Source organism: Gossypium hirsutum, chromosome A08 (assembly GCF_007990345.1).
Source record: "Gossypium hirsutum isolate 1008001.06 chromosome A08, Gossypium_hirsutum_v2.1, whole genome shotgun sequence".
NCBI lineage: Eukaryota > Viridiplantae > Streptophyta > Magnoliopsida > Malvales > Malvaceae > Gossypium > Gossypium hirsutum.
Genome location: NC_053431.1, coordinates 127,327,475 through 127,351,098, shown reverse-complemented (window position 1 = coordinate 127,351,098; position 23,624 = coordinate 127,327,475). Strand labels below are relative to the sequence as shown.

Below are 23,624 nucleotides of genomic sequence, written 5' to 3'. Positions count from 1 at the left end.
ATCCAAGCTCATTAGAGTAATTGTCGTTGCAGGGGATTTAGCCTGGACTGGTAATCCCGACAATACTCTATGAGTTTATATTGCAGGCGATTTAGCCTGGACTGGTAATCCCGCTGCAAGGTTGGGATTCGCAGGAGTGTGCTCTCTGAAATGGATATGTGCGCACATGAATATGAATTGACGGACTCGGAATTGTACAATAAATGTGTACCTCTGAAAATCCATCGAAATTCCGATAAATTCAACGGGATAAATATGAAAAAATAACAATGAAATGGAAATCATGGTATTGACGAGCTCATCAATCATGGTATATATATTATTGATGCATTGAAATTATTGTACTAACTTGAATGTTGAGTTTGTGCATGTTAGGGTAATAATGCATTGAATGGATATATGAATATTTATTATATTGTATTGAAAATATTAGGTAAGTATAATTCTTGTTACATGAGCTTACTAAGCACAAAGTGCTTACCCCGTTTCCTTTTTCCCTGTTTTGTAGTGTTAAGAGCTCGGAGGTCGGATTTGGTCGGAGACACATCACACTGTCAACCTCAGGATTTCGGTATATAAAGAAACTTTATTTTGGAAATCAATGGCATGTATAAGCTATAACACCCCCTTTGCCCGAGACCGTCGCCGGAGTCAAGCACGAGGCATTACTAAACTTATTTGAGCACTTAAACAAATTCAAACAATTTATATCACACTTTCCAGACAAGCTGTCCAACTGCGTTATAGACGCAAAAAAAATCATATCTCGAGTTACAAAACTCGAAATCCAAATCCGTAAATTTTCCCCGAATCAAGGCTCATATATCTACTTACTAATTTTTTTCTAGAATTTTTGGTTGGGCCAATTAGTACAGTTTATTAGTTGAAGTCTCCCCTGTTTCAGGGTTCAGCTGCTCTGACCCCTGTGCACTACGAACCAAATTTCTCCATGTACAGAATTCAAATAACCAAGCCGTTTGTTTCTCTTAAAAATATACTCAATAAGGAATCCATACATATATAGTATGACTCCTAATTAATTTTTTTACAATTTTTAATGATTTTTACAAATCAGAATAGGGGAGTTCAAAATCACTCTGACCTTGTCTCACAAAAATTCAAATATCTCCTGATATGAAAGCCTTTTGCTTACACTGTTTCTTCTCTGTGAAACTAGATTCAATAAGATTTAATTTCATATTTTATTCAACCTCTAATTAGATTTTCAGGATTTATAGTAAATTTTTAAACTCAAACTACTGCTACTAACCAAAAACTGTTTTAGTACAAAATGTTGTTAACTAGTTTATAACATCTTTACTTCATTTCATTTAAACTCTATACATGCCATATAAATCTTCAATCATAAAACAAAAGCTACCGGAATTGATCTGGATAGTGTGCTTTGTTGTGTTGATCCGATCTACCCACTTCACTTCAAGTCAATCTACATAAAAATATTAAACACACACAAGTAAGCTTATTGAAGCTTAGTAAGTTCATAGGTTTAAAAGTAATGCTTACCAAACATAATATTTCCAAACAATACCAAAACATTTACTAAAGTTACCTGCGATTCACAACCATTGTTATAATAGTTCACATAGTTGAGCTCAACAGTAACATCTACTTAATCTCTTTCATTTGGATCACTTCTTTTTTATTTTTTATAATCAAATTAGGAAACGGCTTACGAAATTGAGTGCGTCGTTGCTCAATGCCACGATTCACAACTCAGTATGGTTTTCCTCATTGAAATATCATACCTACATTTTTCAACCGGTACGGGAAATGCCATACCTACATTTCTTAACTCAGTATGGATTTGATAATACCATACCTACATTTCACAGCTCAGTATGGATAATACCATACCTACATTTCACAACTCAGTATGGATGATACCATACCAACATTTCACACTTTGCCATGGAACAACCATGGTCTTATCCGTCAATTCATCACACGTCACGATACGAACGTACTCAATCCTGCGTTTTTCCTAATTTGCATTTCCACATTTATTATTTCATTAACAAAATCTACACAATCCCACAACAAATTCGTATATAATAACACATTATATACTTCAATCATTCACAAATAAACATCTAAATTCAACCATATGAACTTACCCGGCTAATTAGTAGAAGATATTGAAATTTAGGGACTATTCCGCAACTTTTTCTTTTCCTCGTTCTTCTTTGGATTCTTGATCTATAATATAAAATATTTCTACTCGTTAGCATTTATTTGATTTCTATTTCACTTCACAATTTATGCTGTTCAAATTTTGAAATTTCACTTTTACCCCAAAATTTACAGTTTTCACAATTTAGTCTCTGCTCAATTCACTCATCAATTGAACTAATTTTTCTCAATTAACACTTTATTTTATCATTATAAACTATTTGAAAACCTTTTATATTCTGAATTTCAACAGCAACCTTCAATTCACAACTTTTTCACAATTAGGTCCTAAATATCATTTCCTATCAAAATCACTTAATAAAACCACCTTAATATGAAATTAGAACTTAAATTTCATAATAATTCATCATAAACATCCTTTATCCATCCAGGATAACTTCCAATTTCACCCATAAAATCAAAAACTAATGAATTCTATAAGTGGACCTAATTGTAAAAGTCATAAAAACATAAAAATTATCAAGAAAAAGCAAGAATTAAACTCACATGATGTAAAAATATGAAAAACCAGCTTTCTCCAGACCTTCTATGGCGTTTTGGCTGAGAAAATATGAAGAAATGTCTAGATTTTTCAATTACATCATTATTTAACTATTAACTTTTATTCTATTTCCAATTTTGCCCCTTGTTCACATTGTTTTCTTGCTTATTTCATACCCAAACCGTCCAGCCATTAACCTTTGGGTCTAATTGCTCTTTAAATCCATCTTTTTAAATACTCAAGCTATTTACTCACAATTTAACAAATTTTGTGCTATTTTCAATTTAGTCCTTTTTAATTAATTAGCCATCCAAACGTTAAAATTTTCTAACGAAACTTTAATACTAACTCAATGACACTCCATAAATATTTATAAAAATATTTATAGCTTGATTTTAAAATTTGAGGTCTCGATACCTCGTTTTTGACCCATTTGACCTAATAAATTTTTTTAATTCACTAATTTCACCATTTCATAAATTCTTCTAAATTCTTACTTGACTCATAAATATTAAATTACTATCTTGTTCAATCTTATTTGTCAGATTTAGTGATCTCAAATCACCATTTCCGACACCATTGAAAATTAGGCCGTTACAACTCTCCCCCTTTTAAAAATTTCGTCCTCGAAATTTGTTACCTGAAAATAAATTTGGATACTGTGATCTCATTGACTCCTCTGTTTCCCATGTTGCCTCCTCCATACCATGTCGATTCCATAATACTTTAACCAATTTGTACTATTTTGTTCCGCAATTCTTTAATTTCACGAGCTAAAATCTTCACTGGTTCTTCTGAATAAGTCATATCTGGTTGAAGCTCAATTTTAGTATGGGGAATTACGTATGAAGGATCTGACCTATACTGCCTTAGCATAGACACATGAAACACATTGTGAATCTTCTCAAGTTCCGGAGGTAAAGCCAAACGATAAGCCACAAGACCAACCTTTTCCACAATTTCATATGGCCCTATGAATCTCGGACTTAATTTTCCCTTTTTACCAAATTGTAACACCCTTTTATATGGTGAAACTTTTAAAAATACTCGATCACCCACTGCATATTCTATGTCTCTTCGTTTTAAATCCGCATATGACTTCTGACGATCTGAAGCAGCTTTTAGACTATCTCGAATAATCCGGACTTTCTCTTCGGTTTCTCGAATCAAATCAACCCCAACTATTTTTGATTCACTCAATTCAGACCAACATAATGGAGTCTTGCATTTTCTACCATAAAGAGCCTCAAATGGTGTCATTTTTATACTAGACTGATAGCTATTGTTGTAAGCAAACTCAGCCAACGGTAAATACCTTTCCTAACTGTCACCAAACTCGAGTATACAACATCTTAACATATCTTCTAAAATTTGAATCACTTGTTCTGACTGTCCATCTGTTTGAGGATGAAATGTTGTACTAAAATTCAATCTGGTGCCTAAAGCTTCTTGCAATTTATTCCAAAATCTTGAAGTAAACCTCGAATCCCGGTCTGAAATGATAGATATTGGAACTCCATGTAGTCTCACAATCTCTGACACATACAATTCTGCTAACTTCTTAAGTGAAAAATCTATTCTGACTGGAATAAAGTGTGCTGACTTTGTCAATCTATCAACAATCACCCATATCGAATCTTTCTTTCTTGGAGTCACAGGCAATCCTGACACAAAATCCATTGAAATATGCTCCCACTTCCATTCAGGAATCATAATGGGTTGTAATAAACCCGTTGATACTTGATGCTCTGCTTTAACTTGCTGGCAAATCAAACATTTTGCAATAAATTCTGAAATTTCTCTTTTCGTACCAGGCCACCAATATGTCTTTTTCAGATCACCATACATTTTTGTACTACCCAGATGAATAGAATACATACTATTATGTGCTTCAGAAAGAATATCATTCTTTAAATCAGAATTATTTGGAACACAATTCCTATTATGATAGCGCAATATACCTTCATCATCAATACTAAACTCTGAATCTAAATTATCCCGAACCATTTACCGTTTCAGTACCAATTTTGGATCTTCATTCTGCAGCTTCTGGATTTGTTGAAGAAACATTGGTTTTACCTTCAATTCTACTAATACAACACCTTCTTCATTAAGAGCCAAATGAGCATTCATTGCCCGAAGTGCAAACGAATATGACTTTCGACTCAGTGCATCAGCAATTACATTAGCTTTCCCTGGATGATAGTCAATAACCAAATCATAGTCTTTCAACAACACTAACCACCGTCTCTGTCTTAAGTTCAGTTCCTTCTGAGTCATTAAGTATTTCAAACTTTTGTGATCTGTATACATATAACACTTCTCACCATATAAATAGTGTCTCCAAATTTTTAAAGCAAAAACAATTGCAGCTAACTCAAGATCATGTGTAGGGTAATTCTTTTCATATGGTTTTAAGTTTTAATTGCCGTGAAGCATAAGCCATCACCTTTGCCGACTGCATTAACACACAACCCAAACCACTTAAATATGCATTACTGTACACAACATACGGTATACCTGATTCTGGTTGAGTCAAGACTGGAGCTTCTGTTAACATTTTCTTTAACTGATCAAAGCTCTGCTGACTTTCATCAGACCACACAAACTCAACATTCTTATGTAATAAACGAGTCATAGGTGAAGCAATCATGGAAAAATTCTTTACAAAACGACGATAGTATCCTGCTAATCCCAGAAAACTTCACACTTCAGTTATATTCTTCGGTGTTTTCCAATACACCACTGTCGAAACTTTACTTGGATCCACACGAATTCCTTCAGCTGATATAATATGACCCAGAAATCCAACCTCATGAAGCCAAAACTCACATTTACTAAATTTCGCATATAACTGTTTTTCTCTCAAAGTCTATAGTACAATTCTCAAGTGTTGTGCATGTTCGGATTCTGTCTTTGAATAGACCAATATATAATCAATAAATACCACCACAAATCTATCCAAATAAGATTGAAAATTTGATTCATTAAATCCATAAATACAGCAGGGGCATTCATTAAACCAAAAGGCATTACCAAAAATTCATAGTGACCATACCGAGTTCGAAAAGCAGTCTTTGGCACATCACACTCTTTAACCTTCAACTGATAATACCCAGATCTAAGGTCTATTTTTGAGAACACTGCAGCACCTTTCAGTTGATCAAACAAATCATCGATACGAGGTAATGGATATTTATTTTTAATTGTTACCTTGTTCAACTGCCTGTAATCAATACACAATCGCAACGAACCATCTTTCTTTTTCACAAATAAGACAAGTGCGCCCCAAGGTGATGTACTCGGTTTGATGAAAACTTTATCCAATAACTCTTGCAACTGTGTCTTCAACTCTTTTAACTTAGCTGGTGCCATTCTATACGGTGTTATTGATATCAGAGCTGTACTCGAAATTACATCAATTGTGAATTCAACCTCACGATCTGGGGGTAAACTAGGCAATTCCTCAGGAAACACATCAGTAAACTCATTAACAACTGACAATTGTTCCATCTTCAATTCAGAACCCCGAGTATCAAGAATATAAGCTAAAAATGCTTCATTACCTTTCCGAATCAATTTCCGAGCTGTAAAGGCTGAAATAATTCTGACATCATTCTTTTTATCCCCAAACTCAGCTGAAACTATTTCCCCTGTCTGACATTTTAAATCAATCCATTTTTCTCTACAATTCACTATGGCATCGTGTTCAATCAACCAATCCATTCCAAGAATAACATCAAATTCTCGGAAGGTAACAACATTAAATCAGCAGAGAATTCACAGCATTGTATTTTCAATGGACAATTCCGACATATTAAATTAACCAACACACTTTGCCCTAGTGGATTAGTGACTTGCAATTCAAGGTCAGTGGACTCAACAGTCATTTTTTTTTCTGACACTAATGCAGTGCAAATATATGAATGTGTAGATCCAGGATCAATTAAAGCATACACAGAATCATCAAAAAGATAGAAATTACCAGCTATCACATCTGGAGCAGAAGCTTATTCCCTTGCCCGGATAGCATATGTACGTGCAGGTACTCTTGTCTCTGATCAAGCTGCAGTATCTCTCGTTCCCGAATGAACAGTCCCAGCAGAACTACTTTGACCCGAATGTTTACCTTTCTGAGGAGTATTTGCTTGCTTCCCCTATTGTTCTCTATCTTCTTTTAATAATTGAGGACAGTCCCGAATAAAATGATCAGTTCCACCACATTTATAGTAAGCTTCGGCTCTTCCCCAACACTCACCAATATGAAATCTACTACAATTTTTACATCTAAGTCTCGGAATATTTTGCACACTACTAACACTAGCTGCTGGTTTCTTAGTTACTCCGACATATTATTGAGTCGTTTTACTTTTATTCGATCATTCCAGAATTGAAACAGGTCTACTAGAATCATCTCTGAACTTTTTGGCCAAAAAAGTCGAAGTTGGTCTAGAGGAACTTCTTTTGTATACCTCTTTACCTCTTCTTTCTCTTTGCATCTTTTTGTTATACACTTCTTCCATCTTTTGAGCTCGATCAGACAGAACCACAAATTCTCGAATCTCTGTACCTCCAATCATCATTCTAATTTCATCATTAAGCCCTTCTTCAAATCTAATGCACATTTCTTCCTCTGTCGGTACAACATCCCGAGCATATCTACTGAGATACACAAATTCTCTTTCATATTCGGCCACTATTTTATTCCCTTGTTGAAGATCAAGAAATTCTCTATTCTTCTTATCTAAATATCTCTTTCCCACATACTTCTTCTTAAATTCGTTTTGGAAGAATTCCCAGGCAAGTTTATCTGCAGGTACCACTGCCTCAATGGTTTCCCACCAATTATACGCTTCTTCTTTCAATAGCGAAACTGCATATCTCAAATAGTCCTCCGGAGAACACATCATCTGTTTAAAAACTCTCTCTAAACTCTTTAACCAATACTCTGCTTTAATCGGATCATCGTCCGATCTCCCTCGAAATTCTTCAGCTCTAAACTTTCTAAGTTTTTCAATCGGTGTTCTTTTGCTAGATTCATCTGTTAAAGGATGAGCAACCGGGGTTGTAACTGGTGGTACAATAAGGGGAAGAGGAAGTTGTTGTGCCTGACTTCTTCCTTGTATTGTTTCATGATACCACTGATTCATTAATCTGTAAATCATATTTTTAAGTTCTTCCTCTCTCATCAAAGAAATCGGGACATTACCACTTGTTCCCTACTCAAAAGTCTGTATTCTACTATTAACTTCCTCTTCCTGACTAGCACCATCGGGTCTATCAGACATCTTTACAATCTATAACAAAAATTAGTAATTAGATCGGATCATTCACATCACACTATCACAGATTTATATGGCATGTATTTTTAAACACTTTACACATCAAATTTGTTCCGAGAATCGACTAAACTAAAGCTCTGATACCAATAAATGTAAAGCCCCTTTTACCCGAGACCGTCGCCGGAGTCGAGCACGAGGCATTACTAAACTTATTTGAGCACTTAAACAAATTCAAACAATTTATATCACACTTTCCAGACAAGCTGTCCAACTACGTTACAGACGCAAAAAAAATCATATCTCGAGTTACAAAACTCAAAATCCAAATCCGTAAAATTTCCCTGAATCTAGGCTCATATATCTACTTACTAATTTTTTTTAGAATTTTTGGTTGGGCCAATTAGTATAGTTTATTAGTTGAAGTCTCCCCTGTTTCAGGGTTCGGCTGCTCTGACCCATGTGCACTACGAACCAAATTTCTCCATGTACAGAATTCACATAACCAAGCCGTTTATTTCTATTAAAAATAGACTCAATAAGGAATCCATACATATATAGTATGACTCCTAATTAATTTTTTTTACAATTTTTAATGATTTTTACAAATCAGAATAGGGGAGTTCAAAATCACTCTGACCTTGTCTCACAAAAATTCAAATATCTCCTGATATGAAAGCCTTTTGCTTGCACTGTTTCTTCTATGTGAAACTAGATTAAATAAGATTTAATTTCATATTTTATTCAACCTCTAATTAGATTTTCATGATTTATGGTAAATTTTCAAACTCAAGCTACTGCTACTAACCAAAAACTGTTTTAGTACAAAATGTTGTTAACTAGTTTATAACATCCTTACTTCATTTCATTTAAACTCTATACATGCCATATAAATCTTCATCATAAAACAAAAGCTACCAGAATTGATCTGGATAGTGTGCTTTGTTGTGTTGATCCGATCTACCCACTTCACTTCAAGTCAATCTACATAAAAATATTAAACACACACATGTAAGCTTATTGAAGCTTAGTAAGTTCATAGGTTTAAAAGTAATGCTTACCAAACATAATATTTCTAAACTATACCAAAACATTTACTAAAGTTTCCTGGGATTCACAACCATTGTTATAATAATTCACATAGTTGAGCTCAACAGTAACAACTACTCAATCTCTTTCATTTGGATCACTTCTCTTTTATTTCTTATAATCAAATTAAGAAACGGCTTACGAAATTGAGTACGTCGTTGCTCAATGCCACGATTCACAACTCAATATGGTTTTCCCCATTGAAATACCATACCTACATTTTTCAACTCGGTATGGGAAATGCCATACCTACATTTCACAGCTCAGTATGGATAATACCATACCTACATTTCACAACTCAGTATGGATGATACCGAACGTACATTTCACACTTTTCCATGGAACAACTATGGTCTTATCCGTCAATTCATCACACGTCACGATACGAACGTACTCAATCCTGCGTTTTTCCTAATTTGCATTTCCACATTTATTCTTTCATTAACAAAATCTACACAATTCCACAACAAATTCGTATATAACAACACATTATATACTTCAATATTCACAAATAAACATCTAAATTCAACCATATGAACTTACCTGGCTAATTTGTAGAAGATATTGAAATTTAGGGACTATTCCGCAACTTTTTCTTTTCCTCGTTCTTCTTTGGATTCTTGATCTATAATATAAAATATTTCTACTAATTAGCATTTATTTTATTTCTATTTCACTTCACAATTTATGCTGTTCAAATTTTGAAATTGCACTTTTACCCCAAAATTTATAGTTTTCACAATTTAGTCCCTGCTCAATTCACCCATCAATTGAACTAATTTTTCTCAATTAACACTTTATTTTATCATTATAAACTATTTCAAAATCTTTTATATTCTGAATTTCAACAGCAACCTTTAATTCACAACTTTTTCACAATTAGGTCCTAAATATCATTTCCTATCAAAATCACTTAATAAAACCACCTTAATATGAAAGTAGAACTTAAATTTCATAATAATTCATCATAAACATCCCTTATCCATACAGGGTAACTTCCAATTTCACCCATAAAATCAAAAACTAATGAATTCTATAAGTGGACCTAATTATAAAAGTCATAAAAACATAATAATTATCAAGCAAAAGCAAGAATTAAACTCACATGATGTAAAAATATGAAAAATCAGCTTTCTCCAGACCTTCTATGGCGTTTTGGCTGAGAAAATATGAAGAAATGTCTAGATTTTTCAATTACATCATTATTTAACTATTAACTTTTATTCTATTTCCAATTTTGCCCCTTGTTCACATTGTTTTCTTGCTTATTTCATACCCAAACCGTCCAGCCATTAACCTTTGGGTCTAATTGATCTTTAAATCCATCTTTTTAAATACTTAAGCTATTTACTCACAATTTAACAAATTTTGCATTATTTTTAATTTAGTCCTTTTTAATTAATTAGCCATCCAAACGTTAAAATTTTCTAATAACTCAATGACACTCCATAAATATTTATAAAAATATTTATAGCTCGATTTTAAATTTTGAGGTCTCGATACCTTGTTTTTCACCCGTTTGACCTAATATATATTCTTTTAATTCACTAATTTCACCATTTCACAAATTCTTCTAAATTCTTACTTGACTCATAAATATTAAATTACTATCTTGTTCAATCTTATTTGTCGGATTTAGTGATCTCAAATCACCATTTCCGACACCACTGAAAATTAGGTCGTTACATAAGCTAACAAAGTAATGTTAACGTGAAATGAATGTAAAGTTAGCCATTAGTATGGTTAACAAACCTAGTTTTAGATATGTGATGACGTTATCTTATAAATATGCATGAATTTATCTTGAAAATATGTTGAATTGATTTGGTTGATGTGGATTGGTCTCGATTTAATATTGCAGGGAATGTTAGATATTTATAAAGGGGCTATATTGAATATAAAAAAAAATTTAATTTGTAAACTCCGGTAATGCCTCGTACCCTATTCCGGCAATGAATACGGGTAGGGGTATTACAAAATGATCCAACATAAGTGATATGTGAAATCTAAAATAATAAAAGGTTTATAATAAATAATAAAAAGAATTTAACATAGTTAACATATGAAATAATATAACTAAATAACATATATAAAATAAATTAAAACGAAAATTATTTACATATTATAGTTTAAAATAAAAGGTGTAAAAGACTTTAAAATAAATAATATAGGATTTTAGAATAAACAATGTATATAAATTTTTTAAAAAATAAAATAAATAAATAAATAAATCTAAGCTACATAATATAATAAAGTTTAAAATATATAATATATAAAAGTTTAAAATAAAATAATCTATACGTAAAATATAAAATAAATAATATACCAAATAATTTAAAATAATATATAGTAAAGCAGTAACTAATTGAAGAAATATATATGCTCATAATCTAAGATAATATGTAGTAAACAATTTGAAATGAATGTTTTAAATCAATTTTAAATAAACAATATATAAATAGTTTTAAAAATTAAAAAAACAAAACAAGAAAGAAAAGAAATAAAATAAATGAATTAATAAATAAACAGAAGCAAATTAAAAAATAATTTGAAAATAATGGGTCGGGGACTGCTTTGCAAGTCATCAATAAAATAACGGGGTACAATTATAAATACCAAAAGCTGCTAGGGACTATATTATAAAAAGCGCGAAAGACCAAGGCTCAAAAGAGAAAATATCCCAGGCCCTTTGATGCGCAGCGTTTCAATGGTCAGTTTCCTCAAATGGACAGAGGACTAAAATGAGAGAGGAGACAAAATCTTGTGGCAGAAATAAAAAAAATAAAAAGGGACCTTGATGAGACACGCTAACAAATGCGGAGGACGCACTGCGAAATATACCAATGGTCTAAAACACACGGGTTCCCCTCTAAACGGCGCCGTTTCGAGACGTGTGGGGGATTGCAAAACATCACCGTTTTGCATGGCTATTAAAGCCAATTTTTTTTAATTCTTTTCATTTTTCCCATTTAAAAAAACAAAATAGAGAGCTTTTACTCTCTCCCTCTCCCCTTTTCTCCCTTACAGCTAGGGTTTAGAGACCCGTCCTCGCCGCCATCGTCCCGGCTCCTTCGTAGGTGGTGGTTAGAGCCACAGGGACGGGTTTTTTTTCAACCCCATTTCAGAACCAATCAGGGGCCACGTTTTCAACCCAAAAACGAGGGGAAAGGAGATCCTTTTACTCCCTTTTTGGAATCGACTCCGTCGACGGAGATGAGGCTCCGACGGCGCGACTCCGGTGCGGTCTAGGTAAGTGTTTCCCTCCCTTTTTGTTTAGAGAATAAATATCTAATGAAAAATGTGATACAAAATATAAAAAAACGAAAAGAACACGAAAATAGAAATTGAAATCAACCTTTTTTGTTTTGCCTTTTTTGATTCCTTAATATGCTTTCGTAAAAAAAACTACAAAGGGATGTTTCGGTTTTTATAACCGAATTACATAAATCCATTTTTGTTTTTTTGCTTGTTGTCTGCTACTATTTCTTTTGTTTTTTCTTCTTTGTTTCCTTGTATTTTGCGTGTTAGTCTCTCTTTGCAGGTGTGTCAGAGGCATGTGAGGCCGGTGGTTGGTGCCCCAAGCGGTGGTGGTGGCGCGCGTGATGGCCAAGGGCAGAGGGGGAGTGACGGCTGAACTTTGGTGGCTACGGTTAGGGTGGCTGCTGAAAGAAAAAAAATTAAGATAGTGGGCTGACTTGGGCTTTAGGGTTTTAGGTTATTGGGTTTATTTTGGGTTTTATTTATTATTATTTTTTGTCTGGGCCAAAATTGGCTACTACACTAATAGTATAATAACAAAAAAAAAAACAACACGTGTTGAAGATAAAAAAATTGTGATCGATAAGATTAAAGTTGATTGTTGTGACAAATATTACAGAAAAACGAAGAAGGAGACAAGTATTACGAGAAAACGAAGAAGGATTGGTGTTGCGTTATGCATCTTCAGTAGTGATAAGAAAATGCATTTATTTCTCTTAGAGAAAGAGTTCATGATCAACAAATTTTTGAAATAACTCCTTTTATTTGATTCGTGTTGGGCTGATTCGAATGGAAGCAAAAACTTCTCAATATTGGGGACAAAAACTACTAAGGATCTTGATTGTAAATTCTTCAAAGGTAATTGGAAAATCAGCAACAACTTACTCGTTCGTGATGGTCTTGATTTGTTGTAGATATTTTACAACACTTTTGGCTTGCTTTGTGACTTTAGTAAGTTGGTCATAAGGATTGGGATTCGTGTGTGGCTTTCGTTTACATATAGAGTGTGCAAAAAGGCCCATGATTTTTGTGAAGTATCAACTGTAGCAATCATGGAGGCAATTGAGACCAAAGTGATCATGGCTTACTGGATATGTCCATCTTGGTGAAAGCAAATGTGATAAGTAGAATTTATTTCGGTAATGTTATTCACTTCAACATGTTTTTGTGGAGCGGGTTTTGGTGCCACTAAGATGGCTTTTAAGATCATGTCCATCTAACAACATGGTAAATTGTGTATTCCAATTTGAAAAGTTGGAGCTACTGTTAAGCCCAAGAGGTAATTGGAATGCAACGTTGAATTGGACAATTTGAACAGTTGTAGGAGTAGTGTTGTCAGAAGTAATTACTGAGCGGATTGAGTTATCGGTAATCATTATTGGAAAGTTTGTTTTGGTTAGGAAAAATTTTGAAGGACCTTTTTCTTAATTAGAGATATTTGGCCCTATATACCATATAAGGTAGAGAAAGAATGGAGAAGGAGGCACACATTATTCATTGATAATTTATCGAATTTATACAAATAGGAAATTGAATAAGGTAACATCAGTTATTCCAATAACATCAAAAGATAACAAAATAAATTTAAAGTAAAAAAAAGATAAAAAATGATAGACTAAGAAAAATTTGATCAAGCTCATATGGTTAATAAAAATAAGATTATTGCAATAACCTTGAAATTTAGAAAAAATAAAGCCACAAACCTTTTATATAAAATGAAGAAAATGAAGTAAAGGCTGCGTCCTTGTCCAGTATACACCTAACTAATGGGTATTGATAAATACGACTCAGGGCACATGATAAAAAATGATGTCTAATATGGAAACCTGTTTGGGAGCTTGGTTGAACCTGCACCGGTAGCTTCACTGAATTTAAAATGGTAGTAAGAGTCTCAGACTGATGTTGACCCATTACAATAAACATTTATTTATTTATTTTAGTGGGTGGGGGAATCCAAAATAGGACACAAGTTTCTGGACATTTCATCTGTGTTATTTAATCATTGATAAGAAGAATACTGCACTTGTGATTGTGATCATAGATGATACAATATTGTTAGGAAGGCACCTTTGTTTAATAGACTACTTCCCCAGATATATTCTCGAACAATAGGTTCCCTTGATGTTATTTCTGGTCCATATTCTTTTTGGAAGGAAGCTTCATGTTATATATTATAAGCCAAATAATTGATGGGTGGGTTAGCTGAGATTGAACTTTCACAACTGAAAATCTTATGTAACCTTGAGCTGCAAACAGGTTCTGGAAGGTCAAAAGCTGGTTTGGTTGTCAAAGACCGATCAATCATTTAGATTCTTAAGCTCTCTACTTTGGAGTTCTATTATAATTAGTTGTCCCCAGCTCCATCTGCCCCCAGTAGCATTTACATAAATTATAAAGTTTATTTTCATGTAAGAAACCATATGAGCCTTGCTTGATTTGATTACATCACAAGCAAACTTATGGAAAGCAAGCAGCTACAACCTCTCTCACGCTTTGACACCCAATTGGATTGTTCTTTTATATAAATTAAATTGCTGGACAAGCTGATAGATAACATAAGGTATTGTTGTTGTTATAGAAATGTGTATACTGTTTAAGCTAGTGTTATTGTATTTATGGGTGCATTGGGTGAATAAAGGCTCAGATTTCGTGACCGGAGGGTCTGGAAATGTTACTAGTGGCACTGTTTTTGTTAATGGAACAGCTTCAATAGGAAAAACAGATGATAATTTCATCTGTGCTACGTTGGATTGGTGGCCTCATAACAAATGTGACTATGGAACATGTAGCTGGGAAAGAGCGTCTCTCCTTAATCTAGTAAGCTGCTGCTTCTCCTCCCATTAAATCAAATAACCCTTGTTTCTGAAATTTTAATGGCTGTTGCTCCACATTCACAGGATCTTTCCAACCCCATATTGTTAAACGCTATTAAAGGTAACCAAATTATTTGTTCCCTTCATTGAAATCGTACAGTTGAGGCTTATATTTGTAAAAATGCTGCAGCTTTTTCGTCATTAAAGATAAGAATGGGAGGTACCCTGCAAGATAAGGTGATTTACGAGACAAAAGATGATAAAAGTCCTTGTGCATCATTCGTCAAAAATAGTTCAGAGATGTTCGGTTTCTCCAAAGTTTGCTTACCAATGTCTAGATGGGACCAACTCAACGTTTTCTTCAAAAAAGCTGGGTAAGCAATATAATTTCCATCATCTTTTTTTTCTACTGCCTTTTACTTACTTCCACAGTTCCACTCCAATACAGGGCTATGGTAGTTTTCGGATTAAATGCACTAAGTGGGAAGACCAAACGTTCGGACGGTTCTGCCACTGGAGCTTGGAATTCTAGTAATACTGAATCCCTTATACGATACACTGTTAACAAGGGCTATAGCATTCATGGTTGGGAACTTGGTAAATGAACCACGCCAGAGTTAAAAGCAATTTCTTTTTAGCTGGAACAATGAATTAATTTTCTTAAGTAATAAAACAAGTGGTTGATCAGGAAATGAACTGTGTGGCACCGGCGTTGGAGCCAAAGTTGCACCCGATCAATATGCGTCTGATGTGAAGTCTCTTGAAAACATTGTTCAGAATATATATAGAGGATTTGAGGTTAAGCCATTAGTAATAGCACCAGGAGGATTCATTGATACAAACTGGTTCGCACAACTTATACAAAGAACACCTAAATCTCTTCAAGTGGTGACCCAACACATTTACAACCTTGGTCCAGGTACACGTGCAAAAAAGCAGTTACTTAAAAAGTACCCTCAAACCAAGCAGCATTCCTGATCACCCTGAACGTTGGTTATGTAGGTAATGATAATCAGCTCATCAACAATATCCTAGATCCATCTTATCTAGATGGTGGGGCCCAACCCTTTAGAGACCTCGAAGCAATTCTCAAGAATTCAGCAACACCAGCAGTGGCTTGGGTTGGTGAAGCAGGAGGCGCTTACAACAGCGGTCAAAATCTTGTCACCAATTCCTTTGTTAATGCTTTCTGGTAAGCTCTTTCACCACTTCTTCTTGCTCTTCGTTTACCACTAAAAGCTGCTTATTTTTGACACGGGAATATCTTAATTAAACAGGTATTTGGATCAGCTTGGAATGGCATCTTCCTATGACACCAAAACATACTGTAGACAGACATTGATTGGTGGAAACTATGGTCTGCTTAACACTGCTACATTTGTCCCAAATCCTGATTACTATGGGTACGAATTAAACTCATTTGTCTTCAAACAGTGCCAAAAAGTTTGATCTCCCTCTCTCTCTCTCAGTTCTCTTCTCTGGCATCGGTTAATGGGGAGCAATGTCCTGTCAACAAGCTTCTCTGGGACAACAGGTGTTCGAGCATATGCTCACTGTTCTAAACAATCTGTAAGTAGATCCTTGCTTCAGATTTAGTTCAAAATCAAAGCAATGTTTATAGGAAGGTTTTCCTTTTTCTTAACAGCAAGGAATCACTCTGCTTCTTATCAATTTTAATGCCAACATTTCCGTTAATGTCCGAGTAGCGACAGAAGGAGAACAAGCTCCCAGAATAAAGTTGGGAAACACTAGTAGAGAAGAGTACCATGTTACAGCCAAAGATGAAAATTTACACAGTCAAAAGGTGGTTTTGAATGGGAAAATACTCGCTCTAAATTCATCTGGGGGTATCCCTCCTATGGAACCAGTAAACAGGAGCATGACAGATCCAATTATTGTTGCTCCTTTCTCTTACGTATTTATTCATATTTCAAGTATAATACTTCCTGCCTGTATCAATTAAATTTCTTTTCTGCAATTTCCATAGTAAAGCAAAAACAAAATAAATGCAAAATCCAGGTTTTAATTGACCTTTTGACATTACCGAACTGTTATCTTCAATGGGAACAAATATTCAAGGTATTACATCTAAGCAACAGATGAAAATGGCTACTGAACTTGATAAAACTAATCAAACAAAATCCTCTGTCCAACCAACCAGAAGTCACCAAATGCAGATTAATCTGTGGTTCATCCTCTAAAAGGAATGCTATATAGATATCTACATCTAAAATCTAAATGAATGATCAACCGAATGCTCCCAGAAATTGATCACTGCTGCTGTATCCAGAATAAAATGTTTGCATGATGTGGCGAAAAGCAATATTAGACACTTAAACCGCTCTCAGTGCAATACTGACAGACAACCCACAAAATAGCTGCCTTTAAACTGATGAACAGAGTTAGCCATGTTCTCTCAAGCCACAGAACACACCTTATCTGAAAATTAGACAGTACAAAATACTGATCATCAAAATAAGCTGCACTGTTAAATTAGTAGAACCATGCACCTTAAAATGTATTCTTGATAAATAAAATCATAACCCATTTTTTACTTTAAAAAAGGGCAGAAATGTATGCTTATAATAGCTACCTAATGACTGTTTCTTTATTTTTCAAAATTGCATTGTAAAAGCTGTAAGAAAGTTTGAAAAAGAATATAGCATGGAGGCAATTTCACCTTGTCTAATGCTACTGCAGCAAAGACGATTATCATCTATATAAATTGCCTGGACACCCATCATCCAAGATCCCACTGATATATCATCATGAGCATAAGTCTTCAAAGATGCACTGCATGTAATATAAATTAGAAGAAGTGAAAATTTCATTAGGAATTTTAAGCAACATAAGAAGGTATATTTCGCAACACAACTTTTCAAATGAATGTTTGACTATGTTCAACTTTGCATGCAAAGCAAAATGATTGGTTTCTTTTCAGTTTGAGAACCTCAAAGTAGAATGTCTATCTCATTCTTTCAAGATTATAGCAACAACAAATAAAAACTAACCTGTTTGTGTTGATATAATGAGCAAGATTTTTGGAGAGTATAATAAGTGAACCAGATGCATGCCGGAAATACCTGAAGGGAAGAACATAATAGTATGAAAACACAAAATAGAAAAAATATGGTAGTGCAAACATCAAGCTAGATAACTTACGATTTCTCATCCCCAAATTTCCACCATTCAGGTTCATACCAAAGCTTTCCCCTGAAAACAAGATATCCAAAAGTTGAACTTAGAATGTAAACGACTCAAGCTCAAAGTAGCATTTGAAAGAATGAATATCCTCCAAAATTTTCGGGGGAAAGTAACCAGAGTCAAATATACAAAAATTACAAGAAAAAAAAAGAATGTCCAAACATGACATAAGAACTATCTTTTATCGTGATACAATGACAGACTAAGATATAAAAAAATACGTACTCTTCAGAAACCACTTCTCCTGACTTCATGCATCCAATATAAGCACTATCTTGGTGACGTCGATGTTCAAGAAGTCCAATCAACCCCTCTGTCATGTAGGAAAAAAAAAGTGAATGATTTATCAAAGTTTCAGTTAATAAAGCGCAACAAGCCAAAAGCCAAAAAAAGTTGTGATATTCTATCCAAATGAAAAGGGAAAAAGTCCTACCTAGGTCAACGTCAATATTATCATCAACTTTAATGTAAAACTCGGCATCCCAAATTTGAACTGCAGTACTGAAGAAGAATTTTATCTTTTTAGGTAGCTCCTCTTGAGCCTCCTCATGACCCTCCTAATAAATTAATATTGATTAAGATGCTAAAAATCTATGCTTAAGCCAGTCAAATCTCAATAAGCAAGTGGAAAGAGAAAATTTTATGAAAACCAATGTCTTGCATCCAATTAAAGAAACCCTCTGATAAAGTCTTGCTATCATGAAGGATATCTAGGCCTCAAAGAAAAAGTTCAAAAATCAAAATTGCAATCATATTCAAATGCTACCACTTACAAGAATAAAGAAATCTTTCGTCTTACTATTTTCCTCCTCAATATGGCGATCCAAGCTATCGCCTCGATTAGCACTACCAATTTCAAAGTAGTTAATCCCATTAGTGCCCAACAGTTGCATAATAGCAAAGGAATGAAATTGAGCAAAGAAGAGAATCGATAATCCATATAAAAAAGCATGAATAAAGTAAGGATTAAAGATTATGGAATACCTTCGACCAATCACAAATCGTATCACTACTCCTCTTTCCTCGAGTTTTTTTAAAGCACCACCCGTCAAAAACCATAATAATGCAGATAAAACATGCTTTCTACAGCAAAGTATATGTTATACTGATGCAATAGCATTGTAGCAGAAAGACTAGTGAACACCAGAAATGAAAGTAAAAGCCAACGGAAAATCCAAATTAAAGCTTTAGAATATAAGAAACCAGCAACTCACCTCTAGGCATCCAAGAACCTCTAAATGTATTTCGTTTCAAGTAACTACCAAATCCAGTATAAACTCCAATAACTGCTAGAAGCTTTCGTTGCGAAGAAGACTCACTTTGTGGCAACTGGTGCTTGAGGTAGCCTTGACTCTTAGCTAATGTCAAATCCATCTCAACTTCTACAATCCTCCTCTCTAGATCCCTAAATATCAAATTAAATATTCCAAATGAGGGCTGAATAAAATCAGAAACAGTCCAATTAGACCGTAGAAAGTGTGAAAAGAAGATAAGAATTAGAAATGAGAAACATACTTGCATCCTAAGACCATTAGCTTATCTTCGATGGTAAGAATCTTTGGTTTCTAGCAATACAAAAACAAAAACATCAGAGGTAAAATAAACACATTATAGTTATTAAAATTTTATTTAATAGTAAACTACGTTTCCAGAATAATCTCATAAACGTACACACAAAATTTTTCCCAACAATAGAAACAGGGGAAATAGGATCAAACAAGGAGAATTTGTTTGGCTTCTGAGTCCTAATGAAAACATCGCAGAAAGAAACCTGTTCAATGTTCCTCTTAAGAAGATTAGCAAGCAATTTTCTGTTCTCTGCATCTTGCCACAACCTAATTTTCACCAAAATTTTGCAAAATAAACTAATCTAGCTTATCAAATTTGTTAGGTACGAAAATTGATAAAGGAAATACGAAAAAAAAACAATTCTAAGCTGATTTAATTGAATATTTATTAGGATTCTATGATCCTTTTTCTTTTTTTCTTTTCTCCCTAAATATGATCTAGAAAACAAAAAGTCTCCAAGAAACTGGTGCATTGGAATTGAGAAATGAGAAGCAAAAATAGAGAAAAAGAAAAAAAAAACGAACCGTCCAGCAACGTAAAGCCAAGCGACGCAAGAGAAAAAGGCCATGACCAAAGAAGGCTTGGAAGTGTGTAGATTCTTGGATCTCGAACGTCGCTCAGTTTTGGTGGTGGTAGGTAAACCCTCCATCACACTCTCTAACACAGATACAGAAATGAAAACAGAGATTTAATTACGGTCTCTAATATCTATAGTATTTGGAATATTTAGAATGATGGAGTGCCAAGACAGAATCTAAATTTGAAAGCACAGTATAACTAGCAGCAATTCAGATCAAATCGCAAGGAAATTTGGAAGGGAGAATAAAACAAGAAGAGAGGGAGGGAGATCGATCCGGAGGGAGCAGAGCGGTTACTTGTAACTTGGAAGTAAGCGCTGACAGTTGGTCTTACGGGCCAGGCCTAGCTATACTTGGGCCTCAATAAAATTTGGACAAGAAAGGGAAATGAGCTGGCAAACCAGCAGTTCCCATATATGATTTGACAATTTGCGGTGTGTTTGACAATCATATTATTTGCATGTTGAAATGCAAAAGTTACTCTTGTGATGGATGATATTTTCAGTAGAATTATATACATAAAAATTTAATTATATTTTTAATTATTTTTATTCGGTCATCTACAAGTTTAATTGTATATAACAATTAAAATATATTAATTTTTTATAATTTTATATAAATTTAATTCTATAATTGATTTTATAAGTAAATTTATATTTTTGTGCTTAATTTTAGGGAAAAAAATTTACATTTTGACTTTATGTAATTATTATTTATTGAATCTTAGCTCGACGAGTATGTATATTGCTACCAATTTAAAAGTATATGAACTTGAATGCGTTGAAATGCATTATCTTCTTATTTATAGGTTAAGGAGAAAATATCAATAGTTTTAAATTTTGTGTCATAAAAGTCTATATAATCGGGAAAAATTGTTCAAAGAAAATTAATATGGTGTCCGATAAATAATCATGATTATACTGCCTTAACAGAAAAATTGCAATACACGTGGAACGGACTTGGACCTGACCTCACCATAAATTAACACTGGATTGGGTTATCCAAAAGCCAATAATCGAGCTCTTCGATGAAGCCCACAATCAATAGTGAGAATAGTAGCCCATTTACACGTAAAATATTATTATTATCAATAAATAAATAAAAGTAGATAAATCTTTAGCTAATTTAATCGTAAATTCCGGAATTCGAATATAAAGCGATATAATAAAAATAATTGCAGTTAGGTAAGCCAATATTTGCATATATTCTCTTTTACCAAACTTAGCCTCAGCATCTTTCACTTTCTGCCCCCATAATCTTCTTATCATCAGTAAATAACATATACATACATAGTTTTTTTGATAATTTATGTATGATTAATTAAGTTATATTGGCCGGGTAAATCTTAACTTAATTTGTATTGATATTATTATTAATGTAGGAATTGATGGATTCGAGCATGTTAAAACGTATTATTATAGTCTCTATAATCTTAGATATTGTATAAAAAATTAAATTATATTATATTTTTATTCATATTATTTGATTGATTAATTGAAGTGTATAAATGAAGACTCAGATAAACCCAAACGACACAAATTAAGACAGGCCGTGCTACTTTTACCTTTTAGCAGAGCACATTCCTCTTAATGTTATGATATCAAAGCTGTGGGGTTTTGGCACTTTGTCAGTTTTTCAATTTATTCTTCTTTCTCTTTTATACAAAAATCTACAAATATGTATAGATTCTATTATCAAAATTTTCATCATGTTAATTTGTTATTGAAGAGATAACATATTTCATTAAATTTTATTGTCCGTTTCATTGGTCATTTAAATATCGTGTTAGTATGAACCTGAACCATTCTTTCTTTAACGGCACTAATATCATAATTTAAATCTAATTAAAATATTCTTATAATTTTTACATTTTTATATATCTGAAACTTAATTTTTAGAATTTTTTTTTTGAATTTAAATTTTTAACTTCGTTAAAATTAAATTATTTCAATTAAATATATAATTATAATGATGTAATAGAAAATAATATTTAATGAATTTAAATTTAACAAAAGAATTGTAACCATATTAATAATTGAATTTGTATTTTAAATTCAAAGAATAAAAGGTTTGAATTCATTGAAATAGAATTAACAAATGTTGGATATAATAGTAAGAGATATTATACTATCAAATAGAGAATGAAAATTTAGACTTTGATAGCAACATTGTTGTGAAGGAAACCATAAACTTCAAATATGGATAATTAAACATGCACGAATAATACTATTTTTTTAAATAATTACAATTAAAATTTAAAATTTTAAGTTTAATCCAAAGTGCAAACAGTTATCTAAAATTTAAAATCTATCATGTCATATTCTGCTATTAAATGCTATTATGGCAAGTTTATTTTCGAATGTTTGAAATTTTTATTAATTAGTTATATAAAATGATGTAGATTTCTGTGAATATTGTGTAAAAATAGTAAGTTAATATGATATCTAATATATATTCTACAGCTAGATTTATACACCAAATAGGAAAAGCTTAGTTGGCATTGTTATAATCTTGCCATTTGGCAACATAAATGTCGAACATTTGTCACTCCATGTAAAAACATAAAATAAATTTAATTAGGCTATGTATTTGTCAGCTTTTACCACCACAATTTACGTACCTAATCCTTGGCACTTGTAGTACACTTCATATTTAAAGTAAATTTTGCCTAACTTACTGCATATTCATTAATTCAAAAAAAAAAAGAGAGAAAGAAAATAATAAATTTTCCCTATTCGTGATCACATGGAAGAAAGGAAAATACAAAGGAAAAATGTTTAGTAGCTTATACTGATATGATATTCATAGAAAAGGAAATAAAATATTTATTTTCTTATTAATGGTTATTTGAAAGAAAGAAAAATATAAGAAAATAAATATTGCTTTTATTTATTGCTAAAGATCTTGTTTCAAAATTAATAACTAAAAATTTATAACTCATATTATTTATCATTTTATAGATTTTATTGCAAATAATATATTTTTATAAATTATTAAAAATAATTGTTCATTTTTTTATTAAAAAAATTCATCGTTTATATATTATATGTGTAACAAACAAGGTATGATTTATTTTTATAATTGCTAAAATTATGATAACATAAATTTATTTAATAAAATTAAATATGTTCTAATTAAATCC

At 32.8% G+C, this 23,624-nt stretch overlaps 3 protein-coding genes and 1 long non-coding RNA gene across 5 annotated transcripts; 2 read left to right on the top strand and 2 right to left on the bottom strand.

Annotated features, from left to right (window-relative positions):
- Positions 1 to 4,699: 4,699 nt before the first annotated feature.
- On the bottom strand, positions 4,700 to 7,842 carry LOC121205111 (uncharacterized). Its single transcript, XM_041076041.1, has 5 exons — positions 7,165 to 7,842; positions 6,110 to 6,349; positions 5,906 to 5,918; positions 5,213 to 5,377; positions 4,700 to 4,887 (listed from the first exon to the last, which is right to left on the bottom strand). The coding sequence occupies exons 1-5, from the start codon at positions 7,840 to 7,842 to the stop codon at positions 4,700 to 4,702; spliced, it is 1,284 nt and encodes a 427-aa protein (XP_040931975.1).
- Positions 7,843 to 11,689: 3,847 nt separating this feature from the next.
- LOC107948691 (uncharacterized) lies at positions 11,690 to 13,208 on the top strand. The gene is made up of 2 exons (XR_001697523.2): positions 11,690 to 12,309; positions 12,602 to 13,208. It is a non-coding gene; the product is annotated as an uncharacterized lncRNA (long non-coding RNA).
- A 1,434-nt stretch (positions 13,209 to 14,642) lies between these two features.
- Positions 14,643 to 17,174, top strand: LOC107948692 (heparanase-like protein 3). Of its 2 annotated transcripts, none has more exons than XM_016883320.2 (9): positions 14,643 to 15,135; positions 15,216 to 15,252; positions 15,322 to 15,505; positions 15,580 to 15,728; positions 15,820 to 16,050; positions 16,134 to 16,323; positions 16,409 to 16,534; positions 16,601 to 16,700; positions 16,777 to 17,174. In XM_016883320.2, the coding sequence occupies exons 1-9, from the start codon at positions 14,899 to 14,901 to the stop codon at positions 17,092 to 17,094; spliced, it is 1,572 nt and encodes a 523-aa protein (XP_016738809.1). In that variant the 5' UTR covers positions 14,643 to 14,898; the 3' UTR covers positions 17,095 to 17,174. The 2 variants fall into 2 exon arrangements, with proteins under 2 accessions (XP_016738809.1, XP_040931317.1); XM_041075383.1 differs by having other exon boundaries at positions 14,646 to 15,135; positions 16,838 to 17,174.
- Positions 17,150 to 20,771, bottom strand: LOC107948693 (hydroxyproline O-galactosyltransferase HPGT3). The gene is made up of 12 exons (XM_016883321.2): positions 20,429 to 20,771; positions 20,107 to 20,170; positions 19,851 to 19,900; positions 19,546 to 19,740; positions 19,320 to 19,376; positions 19,109 to 19,181; positions 18,769 to 18,892; positions 18,561 to 18,648; positions 18,294 to 18,344; positions 18,143 to 18,214; positions 17,812 to 17,924; positions 17,150 to 17,570 (listed from the first exon to the last, which is right to left on the bottom strand). The coding sequence occupies exons 1-12, from the start codon at positions 20,551 to 20,553 to the stop codon at positions 17,548 to 17,550; spliced, it is 1,035 nt and encodes a 344-aa protein (XP_016738810.1). The 5' UTR covers positions 20,554 to 20,771; the 3' UTR covers positions 17,150 to 17,547.
- Between the last annotated feature and the right edge of the window lie 2,853 nt (positions 20,772 to 23,624).